The sequence below is a fragment of the Telopea speciosissima genome, chromosome 4 (assembly GCF_018873765.1).
Source record: "Telopea speciosissima isolate NSW1024214 ecotype Mountain lineage chromosome 4, Tspe_v1, whole genome shotgun sequence".
NCBI lineage: Eukaryota > Viridiplantae > Streptophyta > Magnoliopsida > Proteales > Proteaceae > Telopea > Telopea speciosissima.
The window spans coordinates 64,359,394-64,377,149 of NC_057919.1; the positions used below are offsets into that span (position 1 = coordinate 64,359,394).

At 38.8% G+C, this 17,756-nt stretch overlaps 1 protein-coding gene across 4 annotated transcripts in view; it reads right to left on the reverse strand.

Moving 5' to 3' along the window:
* LOC122658717 (probable histone-arginine methyltransferase 1.3) overlaps positions 1-17,756 on the reverse strand; it is a 30,164-nt gene that overhangs the window by 11,562 nt on the left and 846 nt on the right. For 2 of the 4 annotated variants that reach the window (XM_043853806.1, XM_043853805.1), the window contains exons 4-8: positions 17,211-17,354; positions 16,722-16,825; positions 16,497-16,595; positions 16,315-16,384; positions 5,750-5,846 (exon numbers count right to left, since the gene is read on the reverse strand). In XM_043853806.1, the coding sequence (XP_043709741.1) occupies positions 5,750-5,846; positions 16,315-16,384; positions 16,497-16,595; positions 16,722-16,825; positions 17,211-17,354 (514 nt within the window). The remainder of the gene's footprint in view (positions 1-5,749; positions 5,847-16,314; positions 16,385-16,496; positions 16,596-16,721; positions 16,826-17,210; positions 17,355-17,756) is intronic. The other 2 variants (XM_043853804.1, XM_043853803.1) reach the window with 1 other exon arrangement.

Consider the following 17,756-nt stretch of genomic DNA (forward strand, 5'->3'; position numbering starts at 1 on the left):
ATATAAACAAGGGATAAAGATAAAACAAAAGTTTCTCAAACCTTTCGTCCTCATGTCTTTTTTCATAATATATAAATAAACAATCATTAGTTAATCTCATTAACTAATATAATAGTAATTTAATAATTAATAACATTTATTAACTACTAAATCTCTATTTTATAATTAATACGTCTGTTGTACGTACGATCCTTCGCCGCTAGCAATGGGAAAAGGTATGATTCTGTTGGGAAATCTACTACAGATGCCGATCGACTAATGCCAACAATTCTAAATTAAAATCATTTAACAATTAATACATCAAGTGTAGATATCACTTTTATTCCTCCCAAAGTTGCAGTAGTCAAGTATCGACTCAGTCTCTCCACTTAACAATATCACATGACAAATCTCTAGACATGGAAAAATAATTGTTACAACCCAAGTTTGTCAGAATGTCATACAGAGAATCTGAACTGCCGATTGGGTATCTCAAAATGTTCCAAAACATTATAATATTAATATTTTAGAAAACCTTTATAAATATTTTACAACATGTAACACCAGATCTGGATTTTCATCCAATCATGTTCAGTGAGCATCTCTTTCGTCCACAGTCAAACACCATAAAACCAATGCACCGATATATAGTCCGAGGGACACCAACCGTTGGTACACCAAAACCCATAATGTCTGGTTGCAACGATAAGGACCTCTCAGGTCTGGAGACCAATCGAAAAACTACCAATGAGAATCTTGTCCTCAAACAACTGATAGTATTCCATTCAAGATTCTCTTGTGATCAAAATCAATAAACACACAATATGCACCGACATTTGTGTCCTTAAACTAACATTCATGAGCATACACAATATGATGACCATATGAACAGAATGCCCAGTTCTGTCCTTAGTCATGAAAATATTTAAAGTGAAAATCTATGGACAACCACAACCCGTTAATGTCATGCAATCATAATCATAAATAAAATCTCCAACAATCTCCCACTTGGACATCAAATTCAACTACCTATGTTTTCGACATGCCTTTCAAATACATTTTGTGACAAACTCTTTGTCATAGGATCTGATAAATTGTTCACAGTGTCAACCTTAACTATGGCTACATCACCATGCTGTATGATCTCTCTAATGAGATGATACTTACGCTCCACATATTTGTTGCGTTGATGAGCTCTGGGTCCCTTTACCTGTGCAATAGCTCCCCTATTATCACAGTATAACTATATGGTGTGCTTCACAGTAACTTTCTCAACCAAACTCCCTCTTTGGCTGCTTCACAAGCTGCCAGGTACTCAGCTTCTGTTGTGGAATCAACTGTTGACTTCTGTTTGGCACTCTTCCAGGTAACCACCCCACCACCCGAAATAAAAACCATCCCTGATGTGGATTTTCTGTAATCTTTGTTAGCTTGAAAATCTGAGTCGGTATAACCATGAACTGACAACTGGTCACAACCATAGACTAAAAAATTGTCCTTGGTTCTTCTCAAATATTTGAGGATATTTTTTACAGTTATCCAGCGTTCCTGTCTAGGATTGGACTAATATCAGCTCACAATCCCTACAACATAACAAATATTTGGCCTGGAACACAACATTGCATACATGAGACTCCGTACAATAGATGCATAAGGAATTCTCCTCATAGCCTCAATATCTTCAGTAATTTGAGGAAATTTGGACTTAGATAATGTAACTCCAAGTCTGAAAGGAACATTTCCACTCTTAGAATCTTGCATGTTAAACCTGGCAAGAACCTTATCAATGTAGTTGGATTGTGACAAACCTAACATCCTATTGTTGCAATCTCTCACAAGTTTCATCCCGAGGATGTAACTAGCTTCACCAAAATCTTTCATCGAGAAATTAGTAGACAACCACATCCTTACAGATGTCAGCATACCAACATCATTTCCAACGAGTAATATTCTCTTTTGAAAAAATGTGAATGGATTTCTTTGGAGTATATCACCCACATAAAGGAGTAGAAAACAAACTGCACTCCCACTCATCTTCACATAGACACATGGCTCATCCATATTCTGTTCAAACCCAAACAATTTGATAGTCTGATCAAAACAGATGTTCCAACTCCTAGAGGCTTGTTTTAGACCATAAATAGATCTCATCAACTTACATTCTCTGGTTTCCTCTCCCTGAGAGACAAACCCTTTTGGCTGAACCATATATCTTCATTAAGATATCCATTTAAAAATGTAGTCTGCAAATCCATCTGCCAGATTTCATAATCATAGTATGCAGCTATAGACAATAAAATCCAAATAGATTTAATCATCGCTACTGGAGAAAATGTTTCATCATAATCAATACCCTCTTGTTGGGTATAACCTTTTGCTACCAGTCTTGCTTTGAAACGCTCTACTTTCCCATCCACACCTCTCTTTCTCTTAAAAATCCACTTACATCCAACGGGCTTTATGCCTTGTGGTGGATCAATAAGAGTCCAGACATGGTTGGAATACATAGAGTCCATTTCTGAGTACATAGCCTCTAAGCATTTAACTACATCCACATCCCTAAGAGCTTTAGTATATGTAACTAAATCCAATTCAGAAGATTCAGACACCATGTAGAACTCTTCTACTTTACCTTCCTCCTCAGTAAGAAGGGTATATCTAGCATGAGGTTTTATAATCCTCCCACTACATCTTGGCTCCTGGGGTTGTGGTATGGCACTAGGAGTTGCAGTCACAGGGTCTGCTGGTACAAATGATACAGATGGAACATGGTCATTAGATAACTCTTCTATGACCACAGGATCAGATCGTCTAACGATAAAATCCTCCTCAAGAAAAGTGGCATGCTTACTTACAATAACTTTTTGTTCCACAGGGTTATAAAAATAATTCTCCAAGTTGGGCATGTATGATACATTTGCACCAACTTGAGGGGGAGTGTTGAGAACTGTGGGATTATAATATGTTAGTACCTTGCATTTTACATTAGGTAAGTTACGGTTTTGTGTTATTTTCCCTTTTTACGTTTTTACCCCTCTTTGGGTTGTAAAACTATTATAAATAAAGAGGACCCCTATCATTAATGACAAGTCACATCATTCGCATTCTCTGATTCCGAACTAGGACCAATTCCCAAAACCCTTTTACGACTGAACCGGACCAACTGATTGGGATTTCAGTTTCAGTCCTGCCCGATTATGTTGCATCTCTAATGGAACCGAACCAAAATCGACCGGTTGACACTCCCTGGTAGCAGGGTTTGACAGTCAAACCTTAGGAAGGGAACCATTCCCTTATTAGTGAACAACACCATAACATAAACTGAAGCAAAAGTATAGATTACATGGACATTATAGACCATAACTACGCTGCCTTATACCAATTCCAAGCCAAACTTCAAATTGGATAATTAGCGGCACATCTTAATCCAACTTGAGGGTGGGGATGCAGAGGAGGAAACAATACTAGTAAGACACAAAATCCAATACAACACCTTCAAATAAACTTACTAAAATTAGGGAATAACTATACTCATCATAAATATTAATTTCTCCATTTACCATCAATGATGATAAGATGTTACGAATAGATAGCAAATCCCAGGTTACTGAATACTGATGACAGAATTTCAGTACTACTAAAAGTAATAAATTCAAAACATTACAACAAAGACACTCATGTGCTATATTGACGTAGGACAGCCAAGGGGCAAGCCAAATCTTCAATCAGACAAGAAGAAAACTGAGTGGAATTTTAGAATTAGGGAGTCTTTTAGTTCGTTTACAAGTCCTATTTTATGGTTTTTACTATTTGCCAAGTCTCTTCTAACTGATAGCCTATTTTCCCATTTCTTTGTTGCTGCCGTAGGCTTTGAAATAATGCTATTTTGTTGCTGGTTTTCTCTGAAACAGCAAATACATCCCTACTTGATTTGCCTCAATCACTTGTGCTCACCACCAGCAGAACCTGCCATTCATTCTGCATTATTTGGTATTAGAGCTGAATCTTAAAAAGCTTTTTAACATGGAGGTTGATCCTTATATTTATGACCTATTACATACATTCCAAAAAAGTATGGAAGATTATGTTAAAAAGGAGCTAATCCGCTCAACTCTTTTGAGATCGAACATGTGGAAATTGTTCTTCTGCAACAAATCTTTAACATCGGCACTGATTTTGTTCGTGAGAGGCAACAAATCGTCAAAATCAAGGCAACTAGTCATGGATGCCGATCAAGTGGTGTTGATTCTCCCGAACTAAAACTCGAGGACGAGTTTTTTCCAACAATGGGGGAATTGATGCAATTAAGGGTGTCTAATTGAGCCAATCGGACCAGACCTCAAAATGCTTTATTTTGGCCCATGGTTGGGTTCTATGGGCCTTGGACTTGTTATTTGTGGGTTTAATTAATGTAATGGGCCTCTTTTATAAGTCCAAAAATTGGGATTTAAGGGGTACACGGGATTAAGTAGATGGATAAGATTACGTGGGCTCCATTAGTAGATTTTTTTAGATAAGGAAGTCTTTTAGTTCTTTATAGAAGTCCTAATTCATGGTTTTTTTCACTTTGTGAAATCTATCTTGACTACATAGTTGTCACGGCGTCCCGGCGACCCAAGTCGGTGGAGAGGGTCCAAATTTCAGGCGACACCAAGTAGGCGACCAAGGCGCCCAAGTCAACTGGACGCCTAGGCGTTGCCTAGTCGACGCCTTAAAGCTTGTAACCCCCCCCCCCAATGATTAGAATGGAATGAAATCAGGATTTCTGTTTTACAAAATTGAGTGGAATCTCTACTCTTCCTCCCCCACAATGTCCTCTCTTTTTTTCTATGATACGATCTGTCCTCCTTCTCTTCTTTTTTCTCACTATTATCCTCCCTCTCTCTTCTACCGATAGCCTATTTACCAATTTCTTTTTTGTTTCCGTAGACTTTGAAATAGTGATATTCTGCTGCTGATTTTCTCTGTAACAGCAAAAATACATCTCTATGTGATCTGCATCACACTGGTGCTCACCACCAGTAGAACCAACCATTCGTTCTGCGTTATAGTGTCGGTAAACAAAACTAATAATCTGATAGAACAAACTTGGGATTTAAGCATCTCTTTTTTCCCACCAAGAAATCCTGGAGTAATTTCAACCTCAACCCCCACCACCACCCCCCCCAAAAAAAACGAGAAACAGTTTAATTGATGCCTATTTCTTAAAGTTTTACATGGCTACACAATTCAATGCATTTCAATTTATTTGAACATTGGTATCCCGGTCATCATTAGGGCATTGAATCCAACTATCATTAAATCCACTTCAATCGAACTCCATTTACCAACTCATCAAACTTAAACTCATGGCTTAGCTCAAAGAATAAAATCTCAATAAACTGAGCAGATACCGGAGTCACCGGACATATCAAGAAAACAAGATTAGAAAACCATGGGTCTCTGCCTTGCTGAAAGAACCACAACCTCACATCAACAAGATACCATTGTGCATATAAGAACGATGGATATTTAATATCCATAAAACTAATTCTAAGTTAGGGTACAAGTCTTAACTGCAAAACATTACTGCCACAGTGCCACCCATGAATAAAAGAGCACAATTATAAATGACTACAACCATGTCACAAATGGGCATCATTGAGAAGCATGCTGTATAGAAAAAGAATGGAAAGACAATAAAGAGAGGCAGAGAGCCCAATCCTCTTCTTCCTTTTTTTCCCACAGGAGGGGCAAAGAGATGACAAGACACTGTAATGACGACACTAACCTTCCAATTGTAGGGAACATTTTTCCATTAGGAAGAAGGAAACGATCTCTGGCAATCACGTATGACTCCAGCATCCTTTCATTAACCAACAAGGTGCCTAAGAAGACAAATAGTAGATTTCATTTCAACCAGTAGCAAATTATTCCATCTAAAAATATAGTTAACATCTACAAAACATTATGTTGGAAATAAATCATTAACAAAAAAAAAAAAAAAAAGCTATTATAAAAATGGAAAAGACAACAAGCCAGAGATAAAGACATTTAGAAGAACTAACTGATCTCTCCAACTACCCATTCAATTCTAAGGAATTAGTACCAAAAGGAGGGGGGGAAAGTGATGCACTGATCAAGGCAGTAAACTATGAATTACCTAACATCATTTTTATCATATAAACAGACAAATAAGGAAGAATGCAAAATCTGCGAGAGAATGACTCTTATACGCTCTTTCCCTTCTTCAAAGGGATGGCATGGAAACTTCTTGTGAGGAAGAGGTGATGGATGGTCAAAATCATCGTAAATGGAAAAGTGAGTGGTAACCAACCCCCCCCCCCACCTATGTTGAAAAAATGGATCATGAAACTGGCTTGAGATTCAAAGAAGATGAGGATGCCATATGGTCTCTAACGCATGGAAACGTTGTTTTCAGATCTAGTAGGCTTTATCTAGAGAAAATTAAAGAGTAGATTAGCCATCCCTCATGGACTAGATCAAGACACACGGGGACCAGTTCCACTCCCTTAAAATATGTGTGGAAGGGGATTATGAGATATTTGATTACTTTAGCTCCAGATCAAACTTCAGGGTAATTTAAACCCCCCCCCCAACCAAAAGAAAAAGAAAATAAAAAAAAATAACTTCAGTGTAGGAAATGGAGAGTGGGTCAGATTTTGAGAGGACAAGGAACTTAGTATTAGGAATTTATGTGAATCCCGTCCAATTTGTGGAGATTCAGAATAAGGTGGGGCTGTGTAGTGCCCAAACCATCTGGAGGATCGGATTGAGCATCTCCTTCACAGAATTATTGTGATGTGGTCCTGCCTCAGACACCTTGTAAGCTACTTCAGTTGAAACCCTATAGCCCCTTTGGTAACAGAAGCAAATTTGATGATACACAGAAATCTACCCAGGAGTATCTAATTATATGAAGATATTGTCGTCCACTTAAGATGGAATGATCCCTTAACCTAAAAGGAAACTATAGAAAGTAGTCATCTTTGTTTTTAGGGCAACTAGAGTTTTATTCTACGGGAGGAAGAACAGGATGTGTAACCTTGTAACTTTTTCGTTGTTGTTTCCTTCTAGGGATTGCTCATCACTACTTTTCGATATACATCTTTTACTGTGGATTAAAATGCAAGCAACCACTGAACAAGGATTTCTGTTGAAGCACTCTAGTGTTGAACAAAGCTGATCCAGTGCCAAACAGTAGGAAAGTTTGAAATTTGACAGGTCAGCCTGAACACAAAATACAAGAGGCTTTAAGTACACAGCACGGCACATTCAGATTGGAAATGTTAGCCCACCCTCTCCCCAGATGTAGGCAGACAACCAGGTAATAGATGCATTTAAAGGCTATAGATGGACGCCATACTGTGATGCACACACAAGAAGTAGAATAATGCACATCTATATATAATATAAGTATCACATAAAATACCCCAATACAAATGGAGACCATAGAATAGATAAAATCCAGATAATAAACAAGAAACCTTTTTGCCAGTTTGGCTGAATTTTAACCATATTTTCACAAAATTATTAAACAAAACCCAGAGTCATGACCTTGCACCTGGGAGTCATCAGAGCAAAAGAATTCATGAAGATGTCAAGCACAAATGGAAACTCTTCTAGCAATGAGACATGTAGCAAGAAATAGTTTAATGTCATAGTAGTATAGTACACAGTTGAACTTAAGTGGTCATTAATCTTGATAGTTTGGTTTTCTGCATTTATCTAAATGTTGGGGTGCAAGGGTAATTTCATAACTGCCACTCTGGGTCCAAGTAAAAGCAGAATTGATGTAGTTAAAAAAGGGAAAATTACTTGGACACCCCCTGTACTTTGGCCATTTTACTTACGATCACTAACGTTTCAAACAATTACTTGACACCCCCCAAAACTTGACAGTGTTAGTCCGCTGTTAATGTTTAAATGGAAATGTCTATTTTACCCTTATAATCATATCTATTGAAACTTGTTAAGTGTAAATTACACACTTGCGCTTTACATTGAAAAACCCTAAAAAACCCAAATCGGGGAGGTTGCAGTCGCCGGAGAAGAAGCTTGGCAGGTGGTGGGTTGCCGTAGGCGCACCGGCTCCGTCTAGCCACGTCTCCTCAGTTTGTTTCACACGTGGCACTTTTCTTGCCTTCACAATCCATACCCTTCTTCCCCATGTTAGTCTAATTACTGCCAGCAAGAAACGGTTCTTCCTATTCTATTCTTATGCATTCGTGTTCTCCGATCCAATCGACGGAACAGTAGTTCTTAATTTCGGCTTTAATTGAGGGGAAGCAGTGAGAAATTGAGGAAGCGATCGATCCACTGAAAGAGCGATGCTGAGGTGGAAAGTGAGGTGAAATGGAAGCAGTAACACCGTCACTGGCGAAGAATGGGTTATCTGGGTGTCGATTTTAGGAAATCAGAGGGAAATGGACTTTTGGGAGTGAGGAATAGAATGGGTTTTGGGTGAGTAGAATCCAGAGAAGTGGGATTTCTTTTGTGGTTTCAGAAACGAAAGGTGGGTTATGGATTTCAAGAAGAAAGAAAGAAAAGTGTAAGGGGGAAGAGGGACGATGGTTTCAGACGCCTAAATGAAAGGAACAGAAGTAGGAGGTCACAGCTACTGGTTTCAAAATGAAGAGAATCGAAAGAGAAGGAGATTCAGAGAGAAAGAAGAAGATGGAAATGTAAGATGGGCAGTGCGCCTGCACTTCTTCTTCTCCCGGCTCAGGGAAGCTCCGACATCATCGTCTCAGAACTATTTTCAATTTTTCCAAAAAAAACATAGAACCTTCCATTCTTTCTTGCTTTCTTCTCTCCCTTTTCCCCTTCTTTTTTTTTTTTTCCTTCTCTCCTTTTCCCTCTCTTTTCCTAGAAATTCCGGTTGTGTTTCAAGGCGGTGTCGGCTCCATTTCGGGTGACGGTTCCAATGGTTTTCTCAACGAAGCTTTGCATTGGCCTTTCTGGCTTGACAGTGAAGAGGAGACGCAGGTCAACGAAGCGCCAATTCGACCTTTCGGGCTTAATCTTCTTTCTAGTCTGCTGGGTTTTTTTTTTTTCGTTTTTTTTTTGGGTTGCAGGAAGAAGAAGAAAAAGGAGGAAAAGAGGTGTAAATCTGTCATTTCACTACACCTTAAGGGTAGTTTAGGCATGTAAAAAATATTTAACTCATTGTAACGGTGACTGACTAACGGACATGGTTACTTGAAAGAAATGGTAAACTGCAAGGGGTGTTTAAGTAATTATTTGAAAAATGGAGGTGAATAAGCAAAATGGCCAAAGTACAGGGAGTAATTTTCCGTTAAAAAAAAAACTAGAATGCTACTAGCAAACCAGGCCATCAAACTGGACTAAGAATGGACTAATATGTTTAATTTTGAGTGCCCAAAAGGTTTCATAAATTTGGGTTAACTATTGTAATGGGCCAATTCTATAAGCCCATATATTAGAGATTCAAGTCTTATACCGGATTAAGTAGTTAGTTTCTATTTTGTAATGTTCTGGAATAGCTAGAGCTTGTGAGTTCTGTGAGAGATGGAGCATAGATTAATATCTATTTTGTAATGTTCTAGAATAGCTTGAGCTTGTGAGTTCTATGAGAGACGGAGCATAGTTTTGTGGGATTCAAAACTGCTCTACTGTGGGATGCAGTAGGGAAGCAATGATGTAGATCACAAGCCCATGTGTAACCACAGGAACAAGCCCCAAAACCAGCCCAATGAAGTGGTGGGATTCAACTGCTGTGAGAGACAGCCTGGTCTGATGATGTGGTGGGTTTTTGTTGGTTCGATGGAGCATCTCTATCAAACTCGTGGACAAGTTTTTTTTAAGCAGGGGAGAATTGATACAAATAAGTCATCTAAAGGGCTTATTTTATTGAACATAAGCTTTAGGTTGAGTTATGTAGGTGTTGGGCTTTTGATCCCATGGGTTTACTTTGTAATTGGCCAATATAATGAGCCTAAAATATGTGTAAAAAGTAGGAAAACGGGATTTACTTCATTAGTTTAGTTAAAGTCCTTTTTTGAGTCTGTTTCTTTCATTATTTTAGTTTCCTAGCCAGTTTACGTTACCTTATTAGTTAAGGTTTGTGTTAGGTCTTTCCTTTTTAGTGTTTGAATCTGTTTTTGAGTCTTCTATGTAAGTTTACTCGGGGCTACAGTCTTACACACGAATTTGATTGATGAGATTGAGGGGAAAAAAACCATAGCCTTATGCTTTGCTTAATGAGAGAGTATGGTGAGATACCATTGGTGAGAGGCCGTGGGTGAGACACCCGGGAGAGAGTGGGATACTCGATCTAATCCTATCCTTCTTTTCTATTCTCTATTTTCATAATGTGATCTGATGTAGATCAAAACATGAAGAAGAAAGACCAAAACAATGTTCATGTGAACAGTGTCACAGCCCCATCAAACCAAGTTATTGGGCTAGCATTGGACCAGGTCAAGCCAGATCAAACCAGCCCAACTGGCCTTCTAGAAGATCCAATTTGCAGCCCCACGATTTTGACAAGGATGCTGGTCTTTGACCAGTCAAATCCTAGCTATTTAGTTATTAAGTTTGTTAGTTTCTATTTTGATTATTCTTGCATGTGGCTGGATTATAAAGACTTTGTAGTTTCTATTTTCAATAAGTTGTCATTGTCCGTAGTTGCTAGGTTTTAGTAGTTTCTATTTCCTACATTCTATTTTCAGTTAGATTCTATTTTAGAAAGTTTCTATTTTCCACCTTCTATTTTGTTAGAGACTGCCTAAGCTATAAATAGGCCCCTTATTGTAAGGAAGGAACAACAACAACAACAAACTCAGCCTTATACCAAGTTAATGGGGTCGGCTACATGGATCCAACCAAACAAAGTATGGAAAACACAGTTTTAACCAAAAAAAAAAAGATGGTAGAGGAGAGATGGGGAAAGAGATGAGGGGTGAAAAAGGAAAAAGGAGCAAAGAAAGATGGGAAATAAATAGAAAAATGAACGATGAAAAATGAAAGATAGTAAGAGGAAAGAGGCACTGCCCACCCATAAGAGAATCTCAGCTAAATGGGGTCTACGACACGGATCCTTGACCTCCAGTATGCTCTGTCCAAGGTCATACTTGGAACAAGCCCTAGCCTATGCATGTCCTTCCTCCCAACTTCTCCTATGGTTATTTTAGGTCTGCCCCTAGCTCTTTTAGCCCCTTCAATCGGAATTATATCACTCCTCCTTACTGGGGCGTCACTAGGCCTCCGTTGAATATGCCCATACCACCTTAAATTACTCTCTCGTAGTTTGTCATTGCTCGGGGCTACTCCCAAGTCCGATCTAATAAGTTCATTCCATACTTTATCCTTTCTTGTTTTTCCACGCATCCATCTTAACATCCTCATCTCTACTACACAAAGCTTATCAATATGACGCTTCTTAACTGCCCAACATTCTGCCCCATCCATCATTGTCGGTCGAACAACAGTCCTATAGAATTTTCCTTTAAGCTTTAAAGGAATATGCCGGTCACACAACACTACGAACGCACCTCTCCACTTCATCCATCCCACTGTAATTCTCTGGGAAATATCATCCTCTATGTTACCTTCTTTATTTATGATAGACCCCAAATATCTAAAATAATCACTTTGAGGAATCTCTCTTTCCTCAATTTGCACCATATTAGTATCCGTCGTAGTGTGGCTAAAATTACACATCATATACTCCGTCTTCGTTCTACTAATCTTAAGGCCTCTTGTTTCCAAGGTAGATCTCCAAAGCTCTAACTTAGCGTTAATCCCTTCTTTTATCTCATCTACTAACACGACGATATCATCGGCGAAGAGCATACACCACGGGACCTCGTCTTGAATGCTCTTAGTTAGTTCATCCATGATAAGTGCAAAAAGATACGGGCTTAAGGCGGATCCCTGATGTAACCCAATTGTAATTGGGAATTCCTTGCCTTGCCCTCCCACTGATCTTACACTAGTTACCACACCTTCATACATATCTTTAATAACTTGCACATATCTACTCGACACTCCTCGCTTCACCAGAGTATGTTGGATTAAATCTCTAGAGACTCGGTCATAGGCTTTTTCTAGGTCAATGAAGACCATATGAAGATCCTTCTTGCTACCTCTATACCTTTCCATGAGCCTCCTCAATAAGTAGATAGCCTCTGTTGTAAATCTACCTGGCATGAAGCCAAACTGGTTCACCGAGATAAGACTCTCCCTTCTCAAACGGGCTTCAATAACCTTCTCCCAAAGTTTCATAGTGTGACTCATTAGTTTTATACTTCTATAGTTATTGCAGCTCTGGATATCACCTTTATTCTTGTAAACTGGGACTACAATGCTTCTCCTCCAATCATCTGGCATCCTCTTTGTGTTCATAATTCTGTTAAAAAACTTGGTTAACCAATAAACCCCACAACCCCCTAGGGCTTTCCACACTTCTATTGGAATCTCATCAAGGCCCGGAGTCTTGCCAGCTTTCATCTTTCTTAATGCTTCTTTAACTTTCGCCACACGGCCCACACTAACCTTCCTAACATAGCTATGAAGTGTGGTATCCTTTTGACTAGAGTACTCGTTTGGGTCGTTACTACTCGGCCCATCTCCATTAAGTAGGTTATAGATATACTCGTCCCATCTCTTCACAATGTCGTCATCCCTAACCAACACTCTTCCATCCTTGCTCTTGATACACCTCACTTGATCAAAATCTTTACTTTTCCTTTCTCTCATCTTTGCTATCTTATATATAGCTTTTTCTCCTTCTTTTGTGTTTAGGTTGATATAGAGATCCTCAAATTTCTTCGCCCTAGCCATTCCCACAATCTTCCTAGTTTCGTTTCTGGCCTCAAAATACCTCTTTTTATCCTCCGTCTCTTTAGTCCTTTGCCATGTTTTAAAACAAACTTTCTGGGTCTTAATGGCTGCTTGGACCTCATCGTTCCACCACCAAGTTTCCCTAGGGGCCTGACGATTCCCCTTTGCTTCCCCTAGCACATCTTTGGCCACCTTCTTAATACAAGTCATCATCTCGTTCCACATCGCATTGGTGTCTCCCTCACATTCCCAATTTCCTTGTTTTACTACATTATCAGTAAAATTCATGAGGGACACCCCTTTTAAATTCCACCACCTTATCTTAGGATGCAAAGGTTTCCTCCTTCTACACTTTTGTGCTCTAAGGAAGGAACACAATTGAATAATAGATTTTCAAACCATGCTTACCATTGATTATGGGAGAACACTCTCTGTTCAACAGCTGAGATAGCTGCGGGTGAGAAACCCAAGGCTGAGAAAGCCCAACCTATCCTTCTATCCTCTTCTTCTACCTTTTCTTTCTTTATTTTTCAATCATTCAAGTGTTTGGTGTTATGCTGCAACTTATAATCGATCCAACTGTAGAGTGATTCTTACTAGAACCTCTCCGACATTATGATCTGCTACAAGTTCTTCAATTGTTGCCTAGTAATTTGAAGATCAAATCAGCATTAAACTTTATTCAATAAGATCCTGCCTGGGGCTAGGTCCTTCGTGATCCACCCTCCTTACATTAAGCCTTGGTGGGATTCCTTCTCTGCAGTAGGTGAGAATGTGAGATACCTACATATCTTCATATCATTTTTTATTTTTTTTTTTAATCTCTTTCCTTCTTCCCTCTATTCTGTTTGTTCTTCTTTGTTCTTCTGTCCACTAACTCTTGCACCTCTTTTCAAGTTACAGGTCACATTGTAGTGCAGGAACCTCGTTGAAACTAGCCATCGATTCTCCTTTTCAGAACAGCATTCTAATCACCCTAGAAGGTTCTTCTAGGGTGACTAAAAAGTTTTGTTTGTTCTTCTTTGTTTTTCTGTCTGCTGGGACTTCGACAGAAGGAGGATGACTCGCGGCAGGAACTTGAGACCCCTTTTTTGGTTTTTTGCCATCTCTCGTTCTCTCTTCTCTCGCTCTTCTTTTTCTTTATTCTTTTTTTTTTGGATGTTGCTGGCGGAACTCTAAAGAATGGGGGAGAATCGAAGTCCTAGGGAAGGGGGTGAGGGATTTTGCTAAGGGAATCGGTAGGAAAGGAATTAGGGTTTGAGTGGGGGCAGTGCGTTGGGGAAGAAAGAGGGGAAAGGAAACAGAGACGACGTAGGGTTTGTTTTTTCAATTCAACTTCTCTGTCTTGCAATAGAGACTTTTTTTGGGCAACAGGTGAGGAAACAACACAGTAAAGGTACTGCTGGTACCTTTGGGCAGACAGTAACAGAAAGAGGAAAGAAATAAAAAGAATGAATAACAGAGACAAGAAGGAACAGTGGAGAAAAAAGACGAAGAAAGAGAACGATTGACGGGGAAGGAAGATGGATTTCTTCAGCTCTGATACCAAATTGGTGAAGGGCCGGTAGGAAGAAGGGAAAACCCTGAGAAGAAATCAGAGTTGCAGGGTAGAAAGGAGATCGCAATAGAAAGAGGGGGAGAGAAGAAAATCGCACACGCACACAGCCACGCAGGCTCTTTACAAACACTTTATTATTACATTCTTCAAATCTGTGATTTCATCCTAATACAAGCTATTTAAAAGAAGAAAACCCAACTAGCAAACGAAACTTTGTAAACTTGGAAACAAACTTTAACAAGGAAACAACATCGTAAGATTCCTAACCAACTCTACCTCTTGCAAACATATCCCACTTTCTAAAATTGGCTGAATAAAATATTATCTACCTAAATAAAATAAATTTCTAATATCCTACAAGACCCAAGACTCAAACTGGACCCGGTTCACCTTGGTCTGGGTTCTCAAACTGGTTCGGGTCAACAATCCATGGGAGTGCACCTGCATCAAATACATTTAAAGCAAATCCAATAAAAGTCCTAATCTATCTAGGAAATTAAATCTAACTAACCTTCTAATTTCAGAGTACATATAATAAGCTAACTAATAAAACAAACCCCAATAGAAACCTATCTAATAAAACTAATTATAACAGCTGTAGGAGTCCTCCACGTATTGGCAATTGAGTCTTCAATTTGCATTCAATCTCTACCAGCAGTCATGGGCCCACTAAAACCTGGAATTAATCTTCTCTTTAATCTTTACCGCAAGGAATTTATCTTCAAGGGTAATCTTCTCACTGCTGGCCATGGGGCCCACACGAAGTGGAGTTACTTCTGGAAAATATCCCACTACAAATCAGCAATCTTGATTGCAATTAAATCTTCCAAATATAACTGATCGACTCCTACTTTAGTTCTGAAAATAAATCCCTTTTTATGCTGCTGGACGATATTGTCTTCAAATCTGGAAATATGCTAACTCAAAATCTATTTAAATCTGAAGATAATCTTCCACAAAATATGCTGGACGATAAGGGGGATGAACCTGGACAGGCTCTTGCTCATTCTTTATGATATGCTCCTAAAAATTAGAAAACTGATCTGCTGGAACATGCTCCATCGAACCAACCAAGAACCAGGCCACATCAGACCTTGGACTGACCCACAGCAGCTGAATCTGATGCAGATACACTACCTTGGACTGACCCAAACCCATTTGAGAACCCAGATGGAGATGAACCGGGTCCAGTTTGAGTTTTGGTTCAGTAGGATATTTTATTTATTTATTAGGATTTTTATTAGTTGGGTTTCTCTTGTAATTTCCTGTTTTAGTTTTAATAGGCTAAGTATTGTAAGAGTTTAGAGTCCAAGTTAGAGTCATGTTTTGTTTTAGTTAATGGCTAAGAGTCTTTTAAATTTCATCTTTAAGTACAAGTTTGTAACCTTCGTTTTATTCAGATTTGATTAATGGAATAGTGAAGTGTTTGTCAGTGCCCGCATGGCCAAAGTGATTGCGCGATCTTCTTCTTCCCTCCCCCCTCTTGTGCGATTTCCCCTCTCCCTTGACCCTTGCAACTCTGATATTCCCTTTTTCCCTATCGGCCCTCCACCAGAATCCCAGTGATTCTGGACTGGTTTTTGGGCCTTGTTCCGGCGGCTACACCTGTGCTGGAACATGTGATCTACATCACATCTACATTCCCAAAGCCCCAGACCAATGTTCAAAATTCATCCAACTGGCAAAATCATCAGTTGCACTACCATATCCTTAAAGCTCTTATGCAAAATAACATCCTCAGTAATTTTGCTGCTTCATTTGCAAAAATTCAACAATTGGAGTAAATAAAAAATACAAAATCCAAATCTCAAAACTGCAGTAAATACAAAAGGAATAAAATCAAAACTCAACACCTACAGAACTTATAATAAAACAGAAGTGTGTAACATAAATGTTCAAGCCTTACACCCTCAGAAGAATATGGCATTTTTGCGAAAGATAATAAGCAAAGTATAAGGCAAGAAGCTAACCCATTGGCTCAGAGATCAGAATATCTGCTTTCTCCGGCAACTCAACCTCCTCCACTTTACCTTTGATGACCTATAATGTAGATAACCAAAAATCCCCCCAAGAAAATGAGACTAAGGCAAATAAAATATTAACAGAACACTAGGACACACCTTTTCTAGTAAACAACGAAACTAAATCTCACCGTAATCCGCTGTCCCAGGGATGGATTCCCAGCAATCAATCTGCGTGCATATTCTGCCATTTCAGATGCTTCCACAGCATAAACATGCTTTGCACCAACCTAATGGGTGTGAAAGTGTAAATACATAAACCCATTTCACCATGATACATATGTGCACACAAAACAGGAAGGAAATGCATATCGCACAGGGTATCATAAAACTATGGGTTAAAAAGCTATGTATACCTGAGCAGCAAATAATGACAGTATACCACTACCAGCACCTACATCAACTACCACACGACCAATAAAATCTGTACGGTTCTCAACAACAGCAGCATAATAGGTTCCTGAAGCATAACAAATTCGTCACATTGATGACAGGCTTACTATGCTACATATAGACACTACAACTGTCCTCATAGGAATACAAGCAGTTGAATCCAATTTCCACTGAAAGAGATAAATTTGATGCAGAAAGATGGTAGATTAATCCTACCAGAAAAGAAATTTCAAATGCCCAAACCTTTTTCTTTTTTTTTTTTTTTTTGGGGGGGGGGGGTGTGGTTTTATATGTACCTACTCTATAGAAGGTAACAACCAAGAGGTTCAAACTCCAGACCTCCTGGTGAGCGTGGGCTTAGCACACCACAGCTTCACCAACTGCGAGGGGGGGGTTTGTTAATGTTATACGAGTTAGGGATGGAGCAAAAAATTACAGTGTGATAATATAACCTGTCCTCACATAATCCTGTAGCATATTTTGTTGATGCAGTAGCTGTCCATAGTAATGGAAGTACATTTTAGCAGAAGACGCCTCTATTTTATCGTCAAACTTGCTTTTACAAGCCAAAATTTGTCCATTTTCCAACCCTTCCCCTGAGAAGAAAAACAATGTGTATAACTAAAATCATTTGCAATGAGCAAGATTCAATTGCAATTTGAATAATAAGAATGCTTTTAGTTCAACGACTAGAAGATTAGTTGAGGGGGAGGGGGGGGGGAGAAGATCAATTTCAAGAAGAAAAAGAAGAAGAATTAAAATAGAATATCGATCAAGCTTCTAATGGAGTTGTAGTTTCAGTTGGGATAGAAAATTGTAAAGGAGCAAAGATGAATTCACATGGTCTGCTGGCTTGATGTAATTGAATAAAGCAGTGATCTTAAATTGAATAACAGGCTAAAAAATAGAAGACGGTTTTTTTTTTCAAGAGAATAAATGGAAGAGACTACAAATATGTAGTTTGATATGGTCACAAATTTTAACTAACAGAATCAATG